The following is a 22,023-nucleotide window of genomic DNA, read 5'->3' as shown; positions in this document are numbered from 1 at the left end:
GTGTTGTTACCTCTATATTACTAAAGCGACCTGAGTTACACGACATGATATAGTGTTGTTACCTCTATATTACTAAAGCGACCTGAGTTACACGACATGATATAGTGTTGTTACCTCTATATTACTAAAGCGACCTGAGTTACACGACATGATATAGTGTTGTTACCTCTATATTACTAAAGCGACCTGAGTTACACGACATGATATAGTGTTGTTACCTCTATATTACTAAAGCGACCTGAGTTACACGACATGATATAGTGTTGTTACCTCTATATTACTAAAGCGACCTGAGTTACACGACATGATATAGTGTTGTTACCTCTATATTACTAAAGCGACCTGAGTTACACGACATGATATAGTGTTGTTACCTCTATATTACTAAAGCGACCTGAGTTACACGACATGATATAGTGTTGTTACCTCTATATTACTAAAGCGACCTGAGTTACACGACATGATATAGTGTTGTTACCTCTTTATTACTAAAGCGACCTGAGTTACACGACATGATATAGTGTTGTTACCTCTATATTACTAAAGCGACCTGAGTTACACGACATGATATAGTGTTGTTACCTCTATATTACTAAAGCGACCTGAGTTACACGACATGATATAGTGTTGTTACCTCTATATTACTAAAGCGACCTGAGTTACACGACATGATATAGTGTTGTTACCTTATATTACTAAAGCGACCTGAGTTACACGACATGATATAGTGTTGTTACCTCTATATTACTAAAGCGACCTGAGTTACACGGACATGATATAGTGTTGTTACCTCTATATTACTAAAGCGACCTGAGTTACACGACATGATATAGTGTTGTTACCTATATTACTAAAGCGACCTGAGTTACACGACATGATATAGTGTTGTTACCTCTATATTACTAAAGCGACCTGAGTTACACGACATGATATAGTGTTGTTACCTCTATATTACTAAAGCGACCTGAGTTACACGACATGATATAGTGTTGTTACCTCTATATTACTAAAGCGACCTGAGTTACACGACATGATATAGTGTTGTTACCTCTATATTACTAAAGCGACCTGAGTTACACGACATGATATAGTGTTGTTACCTCTATATTACTAAAGCGACCTGAGTTACACGACATGATATAGTGTTGTTACCTCTATATTACTAAAGCGACCTGAGTTACACGACATGATATAGTGTTGTTACCTCTATATTACTAAAGCGACCTGAGTTACACGACATGATATAGTGTTGTTACCTCTATATTACTAAAGCGTACCTGAGTTACACGACATGATATAGTGTTGTTACCTCTATATTACTAAAGCGACCTGAGTTACACGACATGATATAGTGTTGTTACCTCTATATTACTAAAGCGACCTGAGTTACACGACATGATATAGTGTTGTTACCTCTATATTACTAAAGCGACCTGAGTTACACGACATGATATTAGTGTTGTTACCTCTATATTACTAAAGCGACCTGAGTTACACGACATGATATAGTGTTGTTACCTCTATATTACTAAAGCGACCTGAGTTACACGACATGATATAGTGTTGTTACCTCTATATTACTAAAGCGACCTGAGTTACACGACATGATATAGTGTTGTTACCTATAGCGATTACCTTAATGTTCACTGTATTTACTAAAATAGATCATTCCTAGAAAAACCATTGTCAGAATCCTGACAGCTTCATTTCGTCAGTACTTTCTCCATCGAATTGCATAATTGTTCTTTCATTTCTAAAACTCAAAAAATCGAGTAAAATAAAATGTCTGTGGTATCATTGGATTATAGAGTGTTGTAACCTCTATCAAGTAATGTGTTGTATCCGAGATATCTCAGTTGGGAGAGCTTAGACTGAATATCTAAGGTCCCTGGTTTCGATCCCGGGTTTCGGCATTAACTATCTTTTTTTATTTGAAGATCTAAATGTCCACCTGGTTCGATCATCGGGTTTCCGCAGTAACTTTTATTATTTTAGTATTTTTTGCAATTGGAGAAGTTTTAAGTGCATTACAAGGGTTTTCCTCTATATTACTAAAGAACCTTTAAATTTACACGCTTTTGATATATTTGACTGTTATGTCTCTACGTTTTAATCACATCCATCTTTACATCATATTAAGGTAGACCTGATTGTTTACACGACATTTTAAAATATGTACCTAATTGATTAAAAGCTGAGTCAATCGACATGATATGACGTTTGTTGATAATATTTCTAAAGCGACCTGTATCTCATGACACTTGGCGTTTTGTTACCTTATTACTAAAGATATTTTTTTCATTTTCTATGAAACTCGACTTTTTTATAGTTTAGTATATTGTTTTCTGATTCTTAACTAAAGCGACCTGAATTACCAAAATATGAGATAGATATAGTGTTGTTTCACTTTTCTATAGCATTACTAAAGCGACCTGAGTTACTTTAGGACATGATTCTGGTTTTCCAGTGATTTGCTCAAAATTTTTTAGGATACAGATATTTTTGTTACATTTAAATCGACTTGAGTTACACGATATATTACAGATTGTTAAAACTATTTTACTAAATATACACCTGAGTTACACGACATGATATGTACAGATATTACTAATTTGGGGTCAAAAAGTCAACTGTTGTTATGGTGACTGTATTACACGTACATAGATATTCTAGAAAACCATTGTCATTCCTGACATATTCTATTTCGTCACAGTGAACTTTCTCCATCAATTGATATTGTTTTTTCATTTCTAAAACTAAAAATCTAGACGACCTGAATTTACACGACATGATATAGAGTGGTTCATTACCTCTATAGTACTAAAGTTGTAGCCGAAATACAGCGACATTGGGAGAGCGTTAGACTGATCAGATTTCTAAAGCGTCCCTGAGTTCGATCCCGGTTTCGACATAACTATAGATATTTTTTATTCTAAGATCTACTAAAGCGATCTGAGTTTCACAGTACATTTATATTATGATTTTGAGATTTTAGCAACATGATAGAATTTTTCTATAATTGCAAAGACTTAAGCATGAGTTACACGATTGATAATTGTTTACACTAAAGTAAATTAATTACATTTGAAGCTTTTGCCTATATACTGTTATGTATAGTGTTTACTACGTTTTAATCAAGCGACCTGAGTTACACATCGATATAGTTTGGTTAACCTCGATTTTAAATATTAGCCTGAAACTAAACATGAATGGTCAATCAATTGTTGACGTTGTTGACTAACTGAAAAGTATCTCATGAACTTGTTACACGACATGATATGTGTTTTATTTCCCTACAAAGCGACCTATGAAACAACATCACATGATATATTTTGGATATATTGCTCTGTACTCAAAGCAAATCAATTTTCCTGAAATATCGAGATAGAGCATAGAGTTGGCTCACTTTCTCAATAGTCATATACCTCCTTATTTTGCTCAGTTGGGTAGATTGTTTTTTTTGAAGATCTAAAGGTCCTGATTACACGACATGGTTTTCGGCAGTAAACAATTTTTTTATTTTGAAGACTGATTTTTAATAGCAATGCAATATATCTGTTCAATCTGACAACCTAACAGCATAATAACGTCATAAGTAAGTAACTGCTTATCTTTGACTGACTATTTTCTTTTCCTTTTCTAACTTAGAACAAATCATTCTCTGTTGTTATTGATATAACGACGATATCTAATTCCTTCATAGCCGCATATATCAGCTCAGTCTGAGAGAGGCGTTAGAATGATAGATCTAAATGCCTCCTGGTCTGCAGAATTCAGGGTTTTCGGCAGCCACCACTAACTTTTATTATTTTGATTTTTGCAATTGAAGAAGTTTTAAGTGCATTTCAAGGATTTTCTTTAAATTGTACTACACGAAAGTAAATGGATTAAATTTGAAGCTTTTGCTATATTTGACTGTTATGTCTACGTTTTTAATCACATCCACTCTTTACATCATCGGTTAAGAGTTTGGTTAACTCGATTTTAAATATTAGCATGTAAACTAAACATTAACTGGTCAATCAATAAATGACGTTGTTGACTAATGAAAAGTATCTCATGAACTTGGCGTTTTCCTTATGTAAAAGATATTTCCCTTCACATATGAAACATCACTTTTATATCTTGGATATATTGCTCTGACAGTACTCAAAGCAAATCAATTTTCCAAAATATCGAGATAGAGCAGAGAGTTGGCTCAACTTTTTCAATAGCATACACAGATTATTTGCTGCAGTACCTTTTGCAATATTCTGGTTTCCAGATGATGATTTACAAAATATTTGACGGATACTATTTTTGAAACTTTTAAATATACAATTGCAGGTTATTAGATACTATTTTTGAAACTTTTAAATATACAATTGCAGGTTTTTAGATAACACAGACTGGGATTAAATTTGGGGTCAAAAAGTCAACTGTAATGGTCACTGTATTCAAAAATAGATCATTCTAGAAAACCATTGTCAGACTCCTGACAGCTTCATTTCGTCAGTACTTTCTCCATCTAATTGCATAATTGTTTTTCATTTCTAAAACTAAAAATCTAGACAAATCAATTCTGTGTATCATCGATATAGAGTGGTGTTACCTCTATCAGTACTATGTTGTAGCCGAAATAGCTCAGTTGGGAGAGCGTTAGACTGAAGATCTAAAGGTCCCTGGTTCGATCCCGGGTTTCGGCATTAACTATCTTTTTTATTTGATGATCTAAAGGCCCCTGGTTCGATCTCGGGTTTCGGCAGTAACTTTTATTATTTTGATTTTTGCAACTGAAGAATTTTTAATTGCATTTCAAGCATTTTCTTTTAATTGGACTAAACGAAAGTAAATGGATTAAATTTGAAGCTTTTGCTATATTTGACTGTTATGTCTACGTTTTAATCACATCTACTCTTTACATCATCGGTTAAGAGTTTGGTTAACTCGATTTTAAATATTAGCATGTAAACTAAACATTAACTGGTCAATCAATAAATGACGTTGTTGACTAATGAAAAGTATCTCATGAACTTGGCGTTTTCCTTATGTAAAAGATATTTCCCTACACATATGAAACAACATCATTTTTATATTTTGGATATATTGCTCTGACAGTACTCAAAGCAAATCAATTTTCCAAAATATCGAGATAGAACAGAGAGTTGGCTCACTTTCTCAATAGCATATAGCCGAAATAGCTCAGTTGGGAGAGCGTTAGACTGAAGATCTAAAGGTCCCTGGTTCGATCCCGGGTTTCGGCAGTAAACAACTTTTTATTTGAAGACTATTTTTTAATAGCAATGCAATATATTGTTCTATCTGAACAACCTAACAGCTAATAACGTCAAGTAAGTAACTGCTTATTTTGACTGATATTTTCTTTCCTTTTCTAACTTAGAACAAATCAATTCTCTGTGTTATTAATATACGGCGATTTCTAATGCCTCATAGCCGAATATATCAGTTGGAGAGAGCGTTAGAATGATAATATAAATGCCTCTGATTCAATTCCGGGTTTCGACAACCACCACTATATTTTTTATTTCCCTGTCGCTACATCCTGGATGGGACTATGGTGTTAATCTCCGTCTGTCTGTCTTTCTTCATATTTAGTTTCCAGAGAAAACCTTGAGAAAGGATATATGGATTTTGATAAAACTGCATACAGTGGTAGCTGATATGGTAGCTGATGTGGTAGCACAAGTGATAATTAATTTCGCGTCAAAAATGTCAACTTAAGAGATCACTCTTACTAAAAAAAACACAAATTCGGCTAAACTTTAGATTGTAGATGATGTAATGAAAAACGTTATGCATTTTGTGCAAACAACAATCAATGCAAAGTTATAAAGTAACACAAGCTGGGATTGAATTTGTGGTCAAAAGGTCAATTAAAAGGTCACTGTTTCTACACAGATTATTTGCTGCAGTACCTTTTGCAATATTCTGGTTTCCAGATGATGATTTGCAAAATATTTGACGAATACTGTTTTTGAAACTTTTAAATATACAATTGCAGGTTATCAGATAACACAGCCTGGGATTATATTTGGGGTCAAAAAGACAACTGTAATGGTCACTGTATTCTAAAATAGATCATTCTAGAAAACCATTGTCAGAATCCTGACAGCTTCATTTCGTCAGTACTTTCTCCATCGAATTGCATAATTGTTTTTCATTTCTAAAACTAAAAATCGAGAAAATAAATTATGTGTATCATTGATATAGAGTGTTGTTACCTCTATCAGTAATGTGTTGTAGCCGAAATAGCTCAGTTGGGAGAGCGTTAGACTGAAGATCTAAAGGTCCCTGGTTCGATCCCGGGTTTCGGCATTAACTATCTTTTTTATTTGAAGATCTAAAGGCCCCTGGTTCGATCTCGGGTTTCCGCAGTAACTTTTATTGTTTTGATTTTTGCAATTGAAGAAGTTTTAAGTGCATTTCAAGGATTTTCTTTAAATTGTACTACACGAAAGTAAATGGATTAAATTTGAAGCTTTTGCTATATTTGACTGTTATGTCTACGTTTTAATCACATCCACTCTTTACATCATCGGTTAAGAGTTTGGTTAACTCGATTTTAAATATTAGCATGTAAACTAAACATTAACTGGTCAATCAATAAATGACGTTGTTGACTAATGAAAAGTATCTCATGAACTTGGCGTTTTCCTTATGTAAAAGATATTTCCCTTCACATATGAAACATCACTTTTATATCTTGGATATATTGCTCTGACAGTACTCAAAGCAAATCAATTTTCCAAAATATCGAGATAGAGCAGAGAGTTGGCTCACTTTCTCAATAGCATACACAGATTATTTGCTGCAGTACCTTTTGCAATATTCTGGTTTCCAGATGATGATTTGCAAAATATTTGACGGATACTATTTTTGAAACTTTTAAATATACAATTGCAGGTTATTAGATACTATTTTTGAAACTTTTAAATATACAATTGCAGGTTTTTAGATAACACAGACTGGGATTAAATTTGGGGTCAAAAAGTCAACTGTAATGGTCACTGTATTCAAAAATAGATCATTCTAGAAAACCATTGTCAGACTCCTGACAGCTTCATTTCGTCAGTACTTTCTCCATCTAATTGCATAATTGTTTTTCATTTCTAAAACTAAAAATCTAGACAAATCAATTCTGTGTATCATCGATATAGAGTGGTGTTACCTCTATCAGTACTATGTTGTAGCCGAAATAGCTCAGTTGGGAGAGCGTTAGACTGAAGATCTAAAGGTCCCTGGTTCGATCCCGGGTTTCGGCAGTAACTATCTTTTTATTTGAAGATCTAAAGGTCCCTGGTTCGATCTCGGGTTTCGGCAGTAACTTTTATTATTTTGATTTTTGCAACTGAAGAAGTTTTAAGTGCATTTCAAGGATTTTCTTTAAATTGTACTACACGAAAGTAAATGGATTAAATTTGAAGCTTTTGCTATATTTGACTGTTATGTCTACGTTTTAATCACATCCATTGTTTACATCATCGGTTAAGAGTTTGGTTAACTCGATTTTAAATATTAGCATGTAAACTAAACATTAACTGGTCAATCAATAAATGACGTTGTTGACTAATGAAAAGTATCTCATGAACTTGGCGTTTTCCTTATGTAAAAGATATTTCCCTACACATATGAAACAACATCATTTTTATATTTTGGATATATTGCTCTGACAGTACTCAAAGCAAATCAATTTTCCAAAATATCGAGATAGAGCAGAGAGTTGGCTCACTTTCTCAATAGCATATAGCCGAAATAGCTCAGTTGGGAGAGCGTTAGACTGAAGATCTAAAGGTCCCTGGTTCGATCCCGGGTTTCGGCAGTAAACATCTTTTTATTTGAAGACTATTTTTTAATAGCAATGCAATATATTGTTCTATCTGAACAACCTAACAGCTAATAACGTCAAGTAAGTAACTGCTTATTTTGACTGATATTTTCTTTCCTTTTCTAACTTAGAACAAATCAATTCTCTGTGTTATTGATATACGACGATTTCTAATGCCTCATAGCCGAATATATCAGTTGGAGAGAGCGTTAGAATGATAATATAAATGCCTCTGATTCAATTCCGGGTTTCGACAGCCACCACTATATTTTTTATTTCCCTGTCGCTACACCCTGGATGGGACTATGGTGTTAATCTCCGTCTGTCTGTCTTTCTGGATATTAGTTTCCAGAGAAAACCTTGAGAAAGGATATATGGATTTTGATAAAACTGCATACAGTGGTAGCTGATGTGGTAGCTGATGTGGTAGCACAAGTGATAATTAATTTCGCGTCAAAAATGTCAACTAAAGAGATCACTCTTACTAAAAAAAACACAATTCGGCTAAATTTTAGATTGTAGATGATGTAATGAAAAACGTTATGCATTTTGTGCAAACAACAATCAATGCAAAGTTATAAAGTAACACAAGCTGGGATTGAATTTGTGGTCAAAAGGTCAATTAAAAGGTCACTGTTTCTACACAGATTATTTGCTGCAGTACCTTTTGCAATATTCTGGTTTCCAGATGATGATTTGCAAAATATTTGACGAATACTATTTTTGAAACTTTTAAATATACAATTGCAGGTTATCAGATAACACAGACTGGGATTATATTTGGGGTCAAAAAGACAACTGTAATGGTCACTGTATTCTAAAATAGATCATTCTAGAAAACCATTGTCAGACTCCTGACAGCTTCATTTCGCCAGTACTTTCTCCATCGAATTGCATAATTGTTTTTCATTTCTAAAACAAACTAAAAATCTAGACAAATCAATTCTGTGTATCATCGATATAGAGTGGTGTTACCTCTATCAGTACTATGTTGTAGCCGAAATAGCTCAGTTGGGAGAGCGTTAGACTGAAGATCTAAAGGTCCCTGGTTCGATCCCGGGTTTCGGCATTAACTATCTTTTTTTTTTGAAGATCTAAAGGTCCCTGGTTCGATCTCGGGTTTCCGCAGTAACTTTTATTATTTTGATTTTTGCAATTGAAGAAGTTTTAAGTGCATTTCAAGGATTTTCTTTTAATTGTACTACACGAAAGTAAATGGATTAAATTTGAAGCTTTTTGCTATATTTGACTGTTATGTCTACGTTTTAATCACATCCACTCTTTACATCATCGGTTAAGAGTTTGGTTAACTCGATTTTAAATATTAGCATGTAAACTAAACATTAACTGGTCAATCAATAAATGACGTTGTTGACTAATGAAAAGTATCTCATGAACTTGGCGTTTTCCTTATGTAAAAGATATTTCCCTATCACATATGAAACATCACTTTTATATCTTGGATATATTGCTCTGACAGTACTCAAAGCAAATCAATTTTCCAAAATATCGAGATAGAGCAGAGAGTTGGCTCACTTTCTCAATAGCATACACAGATTATTTGCTGCAGTACCTTTTGCAATATTCTGGTTTCCAGATGATGATTTGCAAAATATTTGACGGATACTATTTTTGAAACTTTTAAATATACAATTGCTGGTTGTTAGATACTATTTTTGAAACTTTTAAATATACAATTGCAGGTTATTAGATAACACAGACTGGGATTAAATTTGAGGTCAAAAAGTCAACGGTAATGGTCACTGTATTCAAAAATAGATCATTCTAGAAAACCATTGTCAGAATCCTGACAGCTTCATTTCGTCAGTACTTTCTCCATCGAATTGCATAATTGTTTTTCATTTCTAAAACTAAAAATCGAGACAAATCAATTCTGTGTATAATCGATATAGAGTGGTGTTACCTCTATCAGTACTGTGTTGTAGCCGAAATAGCTCAGTTGGGAGAGCGTTAGACTGAAGATCTAAAGGTCCCTGGTTCGATCCCGGGTTTCGGCAGTAACCTTCTGTTTATTTGAAAACTGTTTTTTAATAGCAATGCAATATATTGTTCTATCTGAACAACCTAACAGCTAATAACGTCAAGTAAGTAACTGCTTATTTTGATGAATCTAAAGATCTAAAGGTCCCTGGTTCGATCTCGGGTTTCGGCAGTAACTTTTATTATTTTGTATTTTTGCAACTGAAGAATTTTTAATTGCATTTCAAGCATTTTCTTTTAATTGGACTAAACGAAAGTAAATTAATTACATTTGAAGCTTTTGCTATATTTGACTGTCATGTATGCCTTTACTACGTTTTAATCACATCCATTCTTTACATCATCGGTTAAGAGTTTGGTTAACTCGACTTTAAGTATGTAAACTAAACATTAACTGGTCAATCACTAAATGGCGTTGTTGACTAATGAAAAGTATCTCATGAAATTGGCGTTGTCCTTATGTAAAAGATATTTCCCTGCACATATGAAACATCATTTTTATATTTTGGATATATTGCTCTGACAGTACTCAAAGCAAATCAATTATCCAAAATATCGAGATAGAGCAGAGAGTTGGCTCACTCTCTGATTTGCATATAGCCGAAATAGCTCAGTTGGGAGAGCGTTAGACTGAAGATCTAAAGGTCCCTGGTTCGATCCCGGGTTTCGGCAGTAACCATGTTTTTATTTGAAGACTATTTTTTAATAGCAATGCAATATATTGTTCTATCTGAACAACCTAACAGCTAATAGCGTCAAGTAAGTAACTGTTTATTTTGACTGATATTTTCTTTCCTTTTCTAACTTAGAACAAATCAATTCTCTGTGTTATTGATATACGACGATTTCTAATGCCTCATAGCCGAATATATCAGTTGGAGAGAGCGTTAGAATGATAATATAAATGCCTCTGATTCAATTCCGGGTTTCGACAGCCACCACTATATTTTTTATTTCCCTGTCGCTACACAACCCTGATGGGACTATGGTGTTAATCTCCGTCTGGCTGTCTTTCTGGATATTAGTTTCCAGAGAAAACCTTGAGAAAGGATATATGGATTTTGATAAAACTGCATACAGTGGTAGCTGATGTGGTAGCTGATGTGGTAGCACAAGTGATATTTAATTTCGCGTCAAAAATGTCAACTAAAGAGATCACTCTTACTAAAAAAAAACACAAATTCGGCTAAATTTTAGATTGTAGATGATGTAATGAAAAACGTTATGTATTTTGTGCAAACAACAATCAATGCAAAGTTATAAAGTAACACAGGCTGGGATTGAATTTGTGGTCAAAAGGTCAATTAAAAGGTCACTGTTTTTAGACAGATTATTTGCTGCGGTACCTTTGCAATATTCTGGTTTCCAGATGATGATTTGAAAAAACATTTGACGGATACTATTTTTGAAACTTTTAAATATACAATTGCAGTTTATCAGATAACACAGACTGGGATTATATTTGGGGTCAAAAAGACAACTGTAATGGTCACTGTATTCTAAAATAGATCATTCTAGAAAACCATTGTCAGAATCCTGACATCTTCATTTCGTCAGTACTTTTTCCATCGAATTGCATAATTGTTTTTCATTTCTAAAACTAAAAATCGAGAAAATAAATTATGTGTATCTATCAGTAATGTGTTGTAGCCGAAATAGCTCAGTTGGGAGAGCGTTAGACTGAAGATCTAAAGGTCCCTCTTTACATCATCGGTTAAGAGTATTGTTCTATCTGAACAACCTAACAGTTGATATATCAATTAAGTAACTGCTTATTTTGACTGATATTTTCTTTCCTTTTCTATGTCAGAACAAATTAATTCTCTGTGTTATTGATATACGGCGATTACTAATGCCTCATAGCCGAAATATATCAGTGGGGGGAACGTTAGAATGATAATCTAAAGGTCTCTGGTTCGATCCCGGGTTTCACCACTATATTTTTTACTTCCCTGTCGCTAAAACCTGGATGGGACTATGATGTTATACTCCGTCTGTCTGTCTTTCTAGATATTAGTTTTCAGAAGAAACCTTGAGAAAGAATATATGGATTTGAATGAAAATGGCTACAGATTCCAGTTCGGCAGGCACGATGTCATTAATAAACAATGAAATCAGTTATTATTTCCAGAATCGGGTTTGATATTTATGCACCAAGTATGCGGAATTCTAAAACAGCTCGACCTCGCTCACGTTTTTTTATATCATGTGACATGTCCACAGTACATCCGTTGCGTAAATGTTTTGTCAATAATTTTGCACCTGTATTGCCTAAGACGCAAGGTATGATATAATACATTTTACGCCCACAAGAAGTTTGTACTTAATTTAGCAAAATCTTTCTGCTTTAATATTGAAATGACATATGAATTAGATTATTTAGTTATCATCGATTGGTAAAGAAAAAAAAGATACATACCTATGTTACAATCCGATATGTCCGTGGATCCTATACTTTTGGTTCTGTTGCCCGGGGGACAGACCGAGCAAGGACTAGCACCAGCCACCGACTTGTAGTATCCCACGGGACAGGGCTCGCATGTCATATTACGACCTTGATTCCCCGCGTCACAAAACACTGGAAATATGTAAGTCAATATTTCTTAGTCTTATTCTATTTCTACGATCATTTCAACAATAAAGGACCCTATGGGAGATCAGCTTTACCAAAAACAGGTTTGTATCGTCATTAACTAGAGTTTATGATTATAACAAAGAACTTAAAGCACTGTTGAAACCATATCACCATAACCGCATCACAAAACATCACAACATTCATGAAAATTTCGTTTTCTAAAAACATTTCAAGACGATGCGTTCCAAACCTATTAAAATACCCATAGTCACGAATTATTACATACATACCCAGTCTCAAATCACTGAAAGATGGAAATATTCAAACTCTATGGAATGACATTTTCTATTTAGATTATATGTGATTAATACAGTAATGATGCGGCAATAAATATATTACTGGTTATGTCCCTTGTAGACTTACAGAAGCATTGTGAACGTTGTGTGGTTCCCTCCTGCTGGGTGGTTGTGTCGGGAGGACATTTAATACACTCCGTTTGCCACACTTCCGGTTGATACGTCCCGGTAGGACAGGCTGTACAGGTAAGGGTAGTGTTCACCAGGTACTGGCCCGACGTACAATTACCTGACATAAAGTATAATTGAATTTATATTGCAATCGAATGGTGACATGGTGTCAGTAATATGATGAATCAAAACGAATGAATGTGAATGAATATTGCAACTTGTGTCTAATCCCATTTGTATATAATGTGCAAATAAAATTTGTTCAAAATCAATGAATATTGCATACCTAGCAATATTTGTTCGGACATACATTTACCTTCGACGATGTATTATGAAAAGAACATCTATGATGACGACTAAATACACTTAAAATAAGAGCTGTTGGTTTGTGCTTTCGTTTATTATATTAAGAGTCGGCACTATTGACGATTGTTAAAAATTGTCACGACGATTACTAAAACAATAACGTTTATCTACCGACAATGACCCGAAAACACCACACCTACGACGAAAGCTTGTAGTTGTCAAAAAGACGATGCTACAACCAAAAACGATTACTTTGAAATACCCATGGAATAGCACAACAATTGTATACTACGATCGCCTACCACAATGACTTTACTCACCTATTACACAAAGATCTTCGTTTGTCGCTCCCTCAGCAGCAGTGATGAATTCTACAGGACAAGGCTTGCAGTCCTCAAAAAGACCTTCAGTGTTATTCTTATAATAACCAATAGGGCAAGGTTCACAAACACCACCAGCAAGCTGCTGACCAGACGGGCAAAAAACTGCAATAAGGAAATCACTGCCATTTGAGAACACGCCTCATCAGCAGTGATGAATTCTGCAAGACAAGGCTTACAGTCCTCAAAAAGAACTTCTTCAGTGTTATTTGTATATTAACCAACAGTACAAGGTTCACATAGCTCAACAACAAGCTTCTGACCAGACGGACAAAATACTGCAATAAGGAAATCCCTTACATTGAGAACACATGTTAGCAAAATTAAAAAATAGATATAAACATTCTGACCTTCACATTGCGTTGCGCCTGGCTGTAGGGTACTGGTGCCGTTTGGACATGGAAGACAGTCGGTTTGATATTTTTCTGGTTGGTATTCTCCGTTTGGACATAGCTCACATCCGGAATTGTTCGCATTTATCTTTGACCCTTCAGTGCAGTTATCTGTAAAATAAGTATTGGTGGATCAATTTCTAATTGCTCTAATAAATACATTATCTTACTTTCTTTCTTCCCAATGAATTATATGTTTCGTGGTAAGTAAAAGTACAACTCGAGTCAGATTTCAAAGCATAGGACCTTAAAATGATAATACTTACATAAACTACAGTTTGAAGATGATGTTGAGGCGATGTTTGGTGTAACGTAACCACTTGAACATGTCACACACCGTCCTAAAAGGCCGTCACTATTGTCTTTGTATTGTCCTATGGGACATGCTTCACACGTTTCATTTAATCGTTCGTAACCAGATGCACAGAACGCTTAGTGAAAACAAAATGAGTAGTTAGACTACAATAAGTTAACATTTACTTTTTGACTTGGCTAATTTCAATACAGTAAATAGAAAATCAATTGTTATATCATATCATGTGTGTCAATATTTTATGACTTTATATTATTACAATTGCCCTTTATGCGTAGGTGGCAAACTATCAGTGAATTATCACTAATACGAGATAGATTGCAAATGACCATAATTGAAGGTTGGCAACAAGGACGCTGATGATCTTATTATAACGAATTTAAAATGAATCAAATGCAACGTAAGAAGGAATAACTAGAAATCTCTATACTAAATAACCACTTATCAAACCACCTACTTTCACACATGGTCTCGTTTACTGTCGCTTCCATTTCAGTGGTCGTGTTCTCAGGACAGGGGAGACAACTGATTTGGTTCCATCTAGGCTGGAACTCTCCTATTGGACATCGCTCACAATGTGTATTGTTGTCATTTGCTCTGTGTCCGGGTGAACATATCACTAGAATAGTACATACAATAGACTGACAGGGACAAATAGAAGAAATCTCAGAAAAGTGTAAAACGATAATGCTATACAATAAATAGAACTTTAGATATCAGTCATTCATGCAAAAACAATTTAAATATACAGTTGGGAGCAAACTAAACTTGGTATCTAGTGCACTTTGTAGTGCACACGTAGTGAACAACGTAGTGCACTAGACTAAACATTGTAGTGCACTAGAGTGCACTACGATGTGAACTCCAGTTCACTACGATGTGAACTCCAGTTCACTACAGTGTTAACTCTAGTGCACTACAATGTTAACTCTAGTGCACTACCATGTTAACTCTAGTGCACTACGTAGTGCACATCACTTTTACAGTGCCTGTACGTGCATGTACGTGATACACACATGTTCCAGTATAACCTTACAAATACAAGTATATTCAAATTTGTGGTATAACTTATATTCATTTTGAAATAAATAAATGAATTAATTTTCCGGAATACTATATGGACCCTTACAATTACTAACATTGAATTGTAATATGGGGGATGAAAGTAATGCCAACAGTGTGCATGGACAATTAAAATTGTCAATTAAATAACTTGTATTTTTAGATACAGTGTTCATGAAGCTACATTTTTTTTCAGTACAAATATTTTATTCCCCCAGCTAAGTATGATGTGTATATACATTTGTGGCATTGCAACAAATGTATATACACATCGGTAATTTGGTGAGAGCTGCCAGGGTTGGGGTGCCCTGGGGTCAACTCCCCGAACAATAATGTCCTCGCACAGGAGGGCTCTCGCACAGCATGCATCAATTCATCAATTTAAACAATAAATATAAGTTTTTAGAGCCATTATAGTTAAAGGGAAAAAAGGAAAATCTTTTTAAGAAAATTACTTGTGTATTGAGTATTCTGTTCACATTAAGATTTGGAATTTAATTGTTTTGGTTTAATGTTTGTAGTGGAGTGAATAAAACATTTGTATATACAAACACAATCTAGCACAAAAAGACACACACACACACACACACATATATATATAAGAATTATAGACAATACACAAACAAAACAAAAAGATTCAAATCATACATATTTAAGTACTACAACATAAAAACATCATACAAACATAGATTGGCATATTTCAAGAACTATTCAAAAATATATTTCCAATCGATCCATATTTGATCAAATTTCTCAATACTTCCATTTTTAATTGACAGCTTTTTTTCAACATCATATTTTGTTAACAAAAACTCACTCAAACCTTGCATATTTATGTTTTGTTTTTTTTCTTGATACAGAAAAAATATAAAACTTCATATAAAGAATAATAAAATTGAGAGGTATTGAAAAAAATTCAGTCTCACCAAACAGTATTGTTTCTAATTTAAATTCCACCACATTATTAGTTTTTTCATATATTTTTCTTTTCATACCTTGCCATATTTCAAAAGATTTTTTGACAATACCAAAAAACATATTCTATGGTTTCAACTTCTGTATTACAGATATTACATATATTATTTTCAGAAATATTTATAATTTTTAAGTAATTATTCAAAGGGAGTATACGGTGCTGTAATCTATACTGGAACCATTGTATTTATGTATCTTTGGTAATTAGAAAAAGTATTTTATATTTGTTTTTCCAGTGTATGTTTCTAAAGACAGCTTGTTGCTTCCATTTCTGCTCTGATGTTATCAAACCTTTATTTTTTTCAATTAAACAAAGATACATGTCTTTACATCCCTTAATACTTTTAAATAGAATATGAATATGGCTAGGTATGAATGGTCTATCTAGTTTATTTAACATACTAAGGTTTAAATTTAGGTTCTTACATATTTTCTTGATACAACTGCATATACTTCGATAAAGCAAAAAATTTTCTGATTCTATACCGAACCTTTGCCATGAAGCTACATTTGTTCTGGCTAGATTATAGGTTTTACCAGAAATCTATACAATATATTATCTAAGTATCTTATTTTACACGTTCATTCACGTAATCACATCCTTTTCTTGGACTAGTATGTATGATGGTCGTATGTATAACTGAGCCAGCATGTTAGTTAAATTTCAGGTAAAACAATTCATGTCCAGAGGGCAGATCAAGTGTCAGAGTGGCGAAATACATATACAATATACATGTAGCTAGGTAGGTTTGGGGTGGGGCTGGGGTATAAAGGAGCCCAAGGGGTATTGTCTCGAAGCATGTTTGGAATACACATATATACATGTACATGTAGTATAAATTTAACTATATAGTACATAATTAATAAAACCCTCTCCATCTCCTCAAAAAATATAAATAAAATAAAAACAAGATACAAAACAATGTGAATACATTATCTTCATTTTGAGGGGAAAAAACAATATTATAACAATTATTCTCAATTGAAAGAATAGGCGTATTTTGATAAAAAGTAGCTGTAAGTTTATTATTATTATCATTATTATATGAAACAAAACCACATGGGGTCAAGTAGACAGCTAGACTTTACTAAACTAATCAGGTACAGAGGCTGTCACAGCATGCTATATATCTATTGAATTGAATGCTACAATGGACCCCCTGGGGTTAAAGAAAACAGGTATACCTTACCTGTGACGCCTGACTGATCATCTCAGGTAAGGTGTCACCTCAGGTGGGATGGGGAAATAGGGAGAAAAGGGCCCTAGGCCTAGTGACCATAACGACAGACCTGTGTGCCAAGAGTTTACAGTATACAAGTCATTGGTCACCAAGTCATTTATGTATGCGGGTACAATGTATACCTGTATCCCCATGTACAATGTACAGTACATGTATATTAGTTTATGTGACAGATTTTTGTACCAATTACACATCAATTAAATATGATAACAATTAAATAATTAATATGTACACGTATGTAGTTAGAAATCCTTGATATGTATATGATAAAAATATTGTATTTTATGTGTATGTGTAAACACTAAAACACAACATGAATTATATGCGACACTCCACATTATTTTAATGTACATGCAGGTCGATGGTCATCACTTTTAGTTAATAATCTTTTAATAAATGTACACAACTTTTGCTGCTTAATTTTGATATAGATTTCATATGTTTATACATATATATACGGTATATAGAAATAAATCAAAATTTAATATATCAATCAAAATATATTTCAAATATTATGATGTAATATTACATGTGTAGAAATATATGTTTAAACAGAAATAAGGATTTGATTTAAATAATTAGACTCATCAACGTGGTCCGTTTATCATATGGAATGATTTCGCAAATTTGATTGACTGATCGTCCCAATCGCACAGCTGTTAAATAACCATATAAATTTCTTGCTAGAATTAATTAACAGAGTTAGAGACATATAAAATCTATATTTGTATGTCTCTGACAGAGTTATTTGGGTACAAAGGAAGCTAATAGTAAGAACTATTTAATAAATTTCAACTTAATTTAATTCAGTTAAATTGTTGACTCTTGACAAAATGCAAAGTTCTGTAACTTTTCAAAAATCAAAACTCATAGGGCACCTGTTCACCTGTATTATCAGAAATCACAATTTTTGTGTGAATTGAACTGGCTTCATAGGTAATTACAGGATAAGGTGAGGGGCAGTCATGCATGACAAGACAGGTGACCCCTAGCTTGGTTAATGCCCTAGGCCTGGAGCCTGGCCAGTGCAGGTAAAATTCACCAAGCGACTTATGAGGGTATAATAAAAGTGTAATAGCCAAAACTGCTAAATGTATAAAATCTGACATTCTAAATGTGAGATACAATTATATATAGTTGTTAATTTCTAGGATGGCAAAAACAAAGATATATGATTCAAATAAATAAATAATAAAATCAAATAAAAAAAATTAATAATTAAATACTTGAAATAAATTAAAATTAATATAGCTATTTATATCTGGAATACCTAATATTTGATCTGAGTAATAAATGTAGCTATTAGTAAATTTATTATAACAAGTATAAAATATTTGATCCTAATAAATAAGTAAATTCATTTATTTTCTGAAAAAAAATTATCTAAAGAAAAGATGCATGTGGCCATATTGCAGCTTACGGTATAGTCTTTACTTTAATATTAAAACTCATATTAGGCTAAATTACTCAGATAAAACCCATATATAATAATGTACACCAATAAAAGTAACCATTTTATTTAATAAATTAATTATTTACATACTAACTTAGTTATGCTAATTTTTAAATACAGAGTACATTTGGTAATTCATCTAAAATAATTGAAAGATATTTAAAACCATTCAATGAAATATATACATGAACAGATTGTACATGTACAACTTATGCAATAAGTAGGAGTATCAGGCTCATTTATCTTGTGCACTACGATGTGAACTCTAGTGTACTACAGTGTTAACTCTAGTGCACTACGATGTTAACTCTAGTGCACTACAATGTTAACTCTAGTGCACTACAATGTGAACTCTAGTGCACTACAATGTTAACTCTAGTGCACTACGATGTTAACTCTAGTGCACTAGCTAGTGAACCGGAGTTAACTTTACTTGTGCACTCCAGTGCACTTCACTACCAAGTTTAGCTTGCTCCCAACTGTACGATGTAAAAATAACCAAACTATGTATAAACACTAATTAGGGGAGACATATGCGCTTTATGAAATTTGCAAACATATTTTAAAGGATGCTATTAGTCCTAAAAAATTGTCAGAAAAATAGTCTGTATTGTAAATTAAAGGACATGTAAAATATTCAACTTTAAAGAAGAACTTTTTCAAGAGATTTGATTGAATGTAATTGTGTAACAATACCTACCAATGGTGCAATTCAGGACCGTCTCCGATCCGTTTTTAGGGGTGGTGATCCCGGCAGGACAGAGAATACACAAAGGTCCATCACTTTCCCCTCGATAGCTCCCGACTTCACATTTACGACAAGAGCCTTCTTCGCTGATCTCGTGTCCGGAGGCACACATGTCTAACATTAAGAACTAAATTACGGTAACTTTAATGTCTATCGCTGATTTTTACCTTTTTATCATGACTATGTAGATAAGACTTTTCGTGCTTAATACTAGTAATTATGTATATATATATATTTTTTTATTATTATTATTATTTCAAAATATGTACATTGTTTTAATTCATTATCATCACCAACCCCAGTGTTTTTCATCACATATACTAACCAAAGCAAGAGTTGACGTCTGTTGTGCCATTCTGATGTGTTGTTTGACCATATTGGCAAGATAGACACTGAAACTGTCCGCTTTCATTTTGATATGTACCAAGGGGGCACAACTCACATATTCCAGAGGTTATATTGAAGAAAGATCCGTTCTGACAAATAGCTGAGATAGAAATATTAACATTTTAGCATCTCATATATACTGATAAAATATTAGAATAGCAACGAAGGTATTGAGAAAGTCGTGAACAGCCGTAATACAAAGAATAATTAATACAACAATAAACCATGGTATACCAAGCTAAATGACAAAAATGATACAACACACATAATGATGGTGTTGCCTTACCGTGGCACTGGCTAACAGATACAGCCGCCGGACACTCAGTTGTTGTCCCTTCTGGGCATGCTCGACAGGAATTGTTCTCATAGTCACTGTTATAATAAAATCCCTTCGGACAGTATTCACAGAGCAGCGTGGTAGTATTCAGGTACATTCCCAAACCACAGGTAACTGAAACAATTTTCAGATTTGCAATAAACTTTGAAATTTGAAAACGAAATATATGCTTTTATTATGTTTACATCTATGCTATAGTGTGCTATTTTAAATTAACATTTGTATCTCAGTTTACTTGCCACATTCAGAGTTTACAAGCAGGTATCCATCAGGACAGTTGGATACGGATTCCACAGTCGACTGGTCTATCACGGGATTGGTGTTTGGGATCAGCTCCTGGGAATTAAATTGCTCGTAGTTATTTTAAGGTAATTTAGAATTTAGAATTGCTTTGGAAATGAAATTGACCTAATTACCTAGGTAATATAAATCGTGAGTTATTGATGTTAAATCAGTGTGTTGTAACTGCTACAAACCTCGAAGTGAAACCTGTTCTGGTCAAGCAGTGCGTCAATAAACATCTCCTCGGGACTCTTAGAATCTCCATTCACAGATGTTATATTCATTCTGCAAATGAAAAATAATCATCAAAAGTATTAATCTAGTAACGAAACGGCATCCCACAATCAATACATGATCTTACTACAATCTACAGGTACAATTTCTCAAAAATGTATAAGAAATGAGAAGATGATCTCTAGAAGAACGCATCTTCGGGCTCAAGGAGCAAAAAAAATCGGCGTGTAAGGAAAAACAATGACTAAAACTTATTATTACGATTCTTAATGATATACTGAAATCCAGTTTAGAATAAATTGAGAGACCTACGTAATATTACTGATGACAAACTCCACCGTTGGGGAGGGTGAAGTACAGTTGATAGAAATTATGATATCTTGGCATGTTTCTTCGACACAAAGCTTCCTATCCCAGTGTTGATCTAAACTTCTAATGTGCTCCCGTATGTATGTCTCCAGGCTGTTCTTCACTAGGTTACATATTGTTAGAGCGGCTGGGTACACCAGTCTTACATTCAAATTTACTCTGGCTGTCGAAGTGATGTCTGTAAAAACATAGATTATAAAAATTTTCTAAAAACAAACGGAAGCTATCATATATATGAACATTTTAAAATGTATGCACAAAATGTTTTTTTTTATTTTAAACAATTAACTTTTAATAGAAATAACGGTGTCATTCTAACATTCGTTTTTATAAAGAAGAAGTATACATTACATCTCCTTACTTCCACAAGTTGGGGTGATTGGACTACACGTTCGGTCTGCTGCCACTATGTCCCACCATCCTAACGGACCACACGTATAGAGGGGCGTCGCTCGGCTCAGGATTTTGTGGGGAGTAGGACAAGATAAGGAACAGCCAGTGTATCGATTATCAATGCCGTCAGACTGGCAAGTTCCAGTGACATCTCCGACCAAGTCGGGTAACTCACATTTGTTGTCTGAAACACATTGAACGTCCAATTATAAAAAAAATGTCTGTCGTCAAAGGATTTGCCAAATGATCAGAATCAGTTTTAGATAAGTAAAATGAGCATGTT

General features: G+C 33.7%; 1 protein-coding gene and 8 non-coding genes across 9 annotated transcripts in view; 8 read left to right on the top strand and 1 right to left on the bottom strand.

Moving 5' to 3' along the window:
- LOC138323402 (uncharacterized) overlaps window positions 1-22,023 on the bottom strand; it is a 75,250-nt gene that overhangs the window by 40,101 nt on the left and 13,126 nt on the right. The window contains exons 25-37 of the mRNA XM_069268001.1: window positions 21,709-21,924; window positions 21,291-21,525; window positions 20,939-21,029; window positions 20,702-20,798; window positions 20,412-20,576; window positions 20,064-20,225; window positions 19,691-19,852; window positions 14,717-14,878; window positions 14,213-14,377; window positions 13,905-14,057; window positions 13,495-13,659; window positions 12,825-12,986; window positions 12,246-12,404 (exon numbers count right to left, since the gene is read on the bottom strand). Coding sequence (XP_069124102.1) covers window positions 12,246-12,404; window positions 12,825-12,986; window positions 13,495-13,659; window positions 13,905-14,057; window positions 14,213-14,377; window positions 14,717-14,878; window positions 19,691-19,852; window positions 20,064-20,225; window positions 20,412-20,576; window positions 20,702-20,798; window positions 20,939-21,029; window positions 21,291-21,525; window positions 21,709-21,924 — 2,094 coding nt within the window. The remainder of the gene's footprint in view (window positions 1-12,245; window positions 12,405-12,824; window positions 12,987-13,494; window positions 13,660-13,904; window positions 14,058-14,212; window positions 14,378-14,716; window positions 14,879-19,690; window positions 19,853-20,063; window positions 20,226-20,411; window positions 20,577-20,701; window positions 20,799-20,938; window positions 21,030-21,290; window positions 21,526-21,708; window positions 21,925-22,023) is intronic.
- Window positions 4,613-4,685, top strand: Trnaf-gaa (transfer RNA phenylalanine (anticodon GAA)). The gene has a single exon. It is a non-coding gene; the product is annotated as a tRNA-Phe (tRNA).
- On the top strand, window positions 5,171-5,243 carry Trnaf-gaa (transfer RNA phenylalanine (anticodon GAA)). The gene has a single exon. It is a non-coding gene; the product is annotated as a tRNA-Phe (tRNA).
- On the top strand, window positions 6,243-6,315 carry Trnaf-gaa (transfer RNA phenylalanine (anticodon GAA)). The gene has a single exon. It is a non-coding gene; the product is annotated as a tRNA-Phe (tRNA).
- On the top strand, window positions 7,190-7,262 carry Trnaf-gaa (transfer RNA phenylalanine (anticodon GAA)). Its single transcript has one exon. It is a non-coding gene; the product is annotated as a tRNA-Phe (tRNA).
- Trnaf-gaa (transfer RNA phenylalanine (anticodon GAA)) lies at window positions 7,747-7,819 on the top strand. The gene has a single exon. It is a non-coding gene; the product is annotated as a tRNA-Phe (tRNA).
- Window positions 8,822-8,894, top strand: Trnaf-gaa (transfer RNA phenylalanine (anticodon GAA)). The gene has a single exon. It is a non-coding gene; the product is annotated as a tRNA-Phe (tRNA).
- Trnaf-gaa (transfer RNA phenylalanine (anticodon GAA)) lies at window positions 9,771-9,843 on the top strand. The gene has a single exon. It is a non-coding gene; the product is annotated as a tRNA-Phe (tRNA).
- On the top strand, window positions 10,426-10,498 carry Trnaf-gaa (transfer RNA phenylalanine (anticodon GAA)). The gene has a single exon. It is a non-coding gene; the product is annotated as a tRNA-Phe (tRNA).

Source organism: Argopecten irradians, chromosome 5 (genome assembly GCF_041381155.1).
Source record: "Argopecten irradians isolate NY chromosome 5, Ai_NY, whole genome shotgun sequence".
NCBI lineage: Eukaryota > Metazoa > Mollusca > Bivalvia > Pectinida > Pectinidae > Argopecten > Argopecten irradians.
Note: the sequence above shows the minus strand (reverse complement) of the source record. Positions and strands in the feature narration are given on the sequence as shown.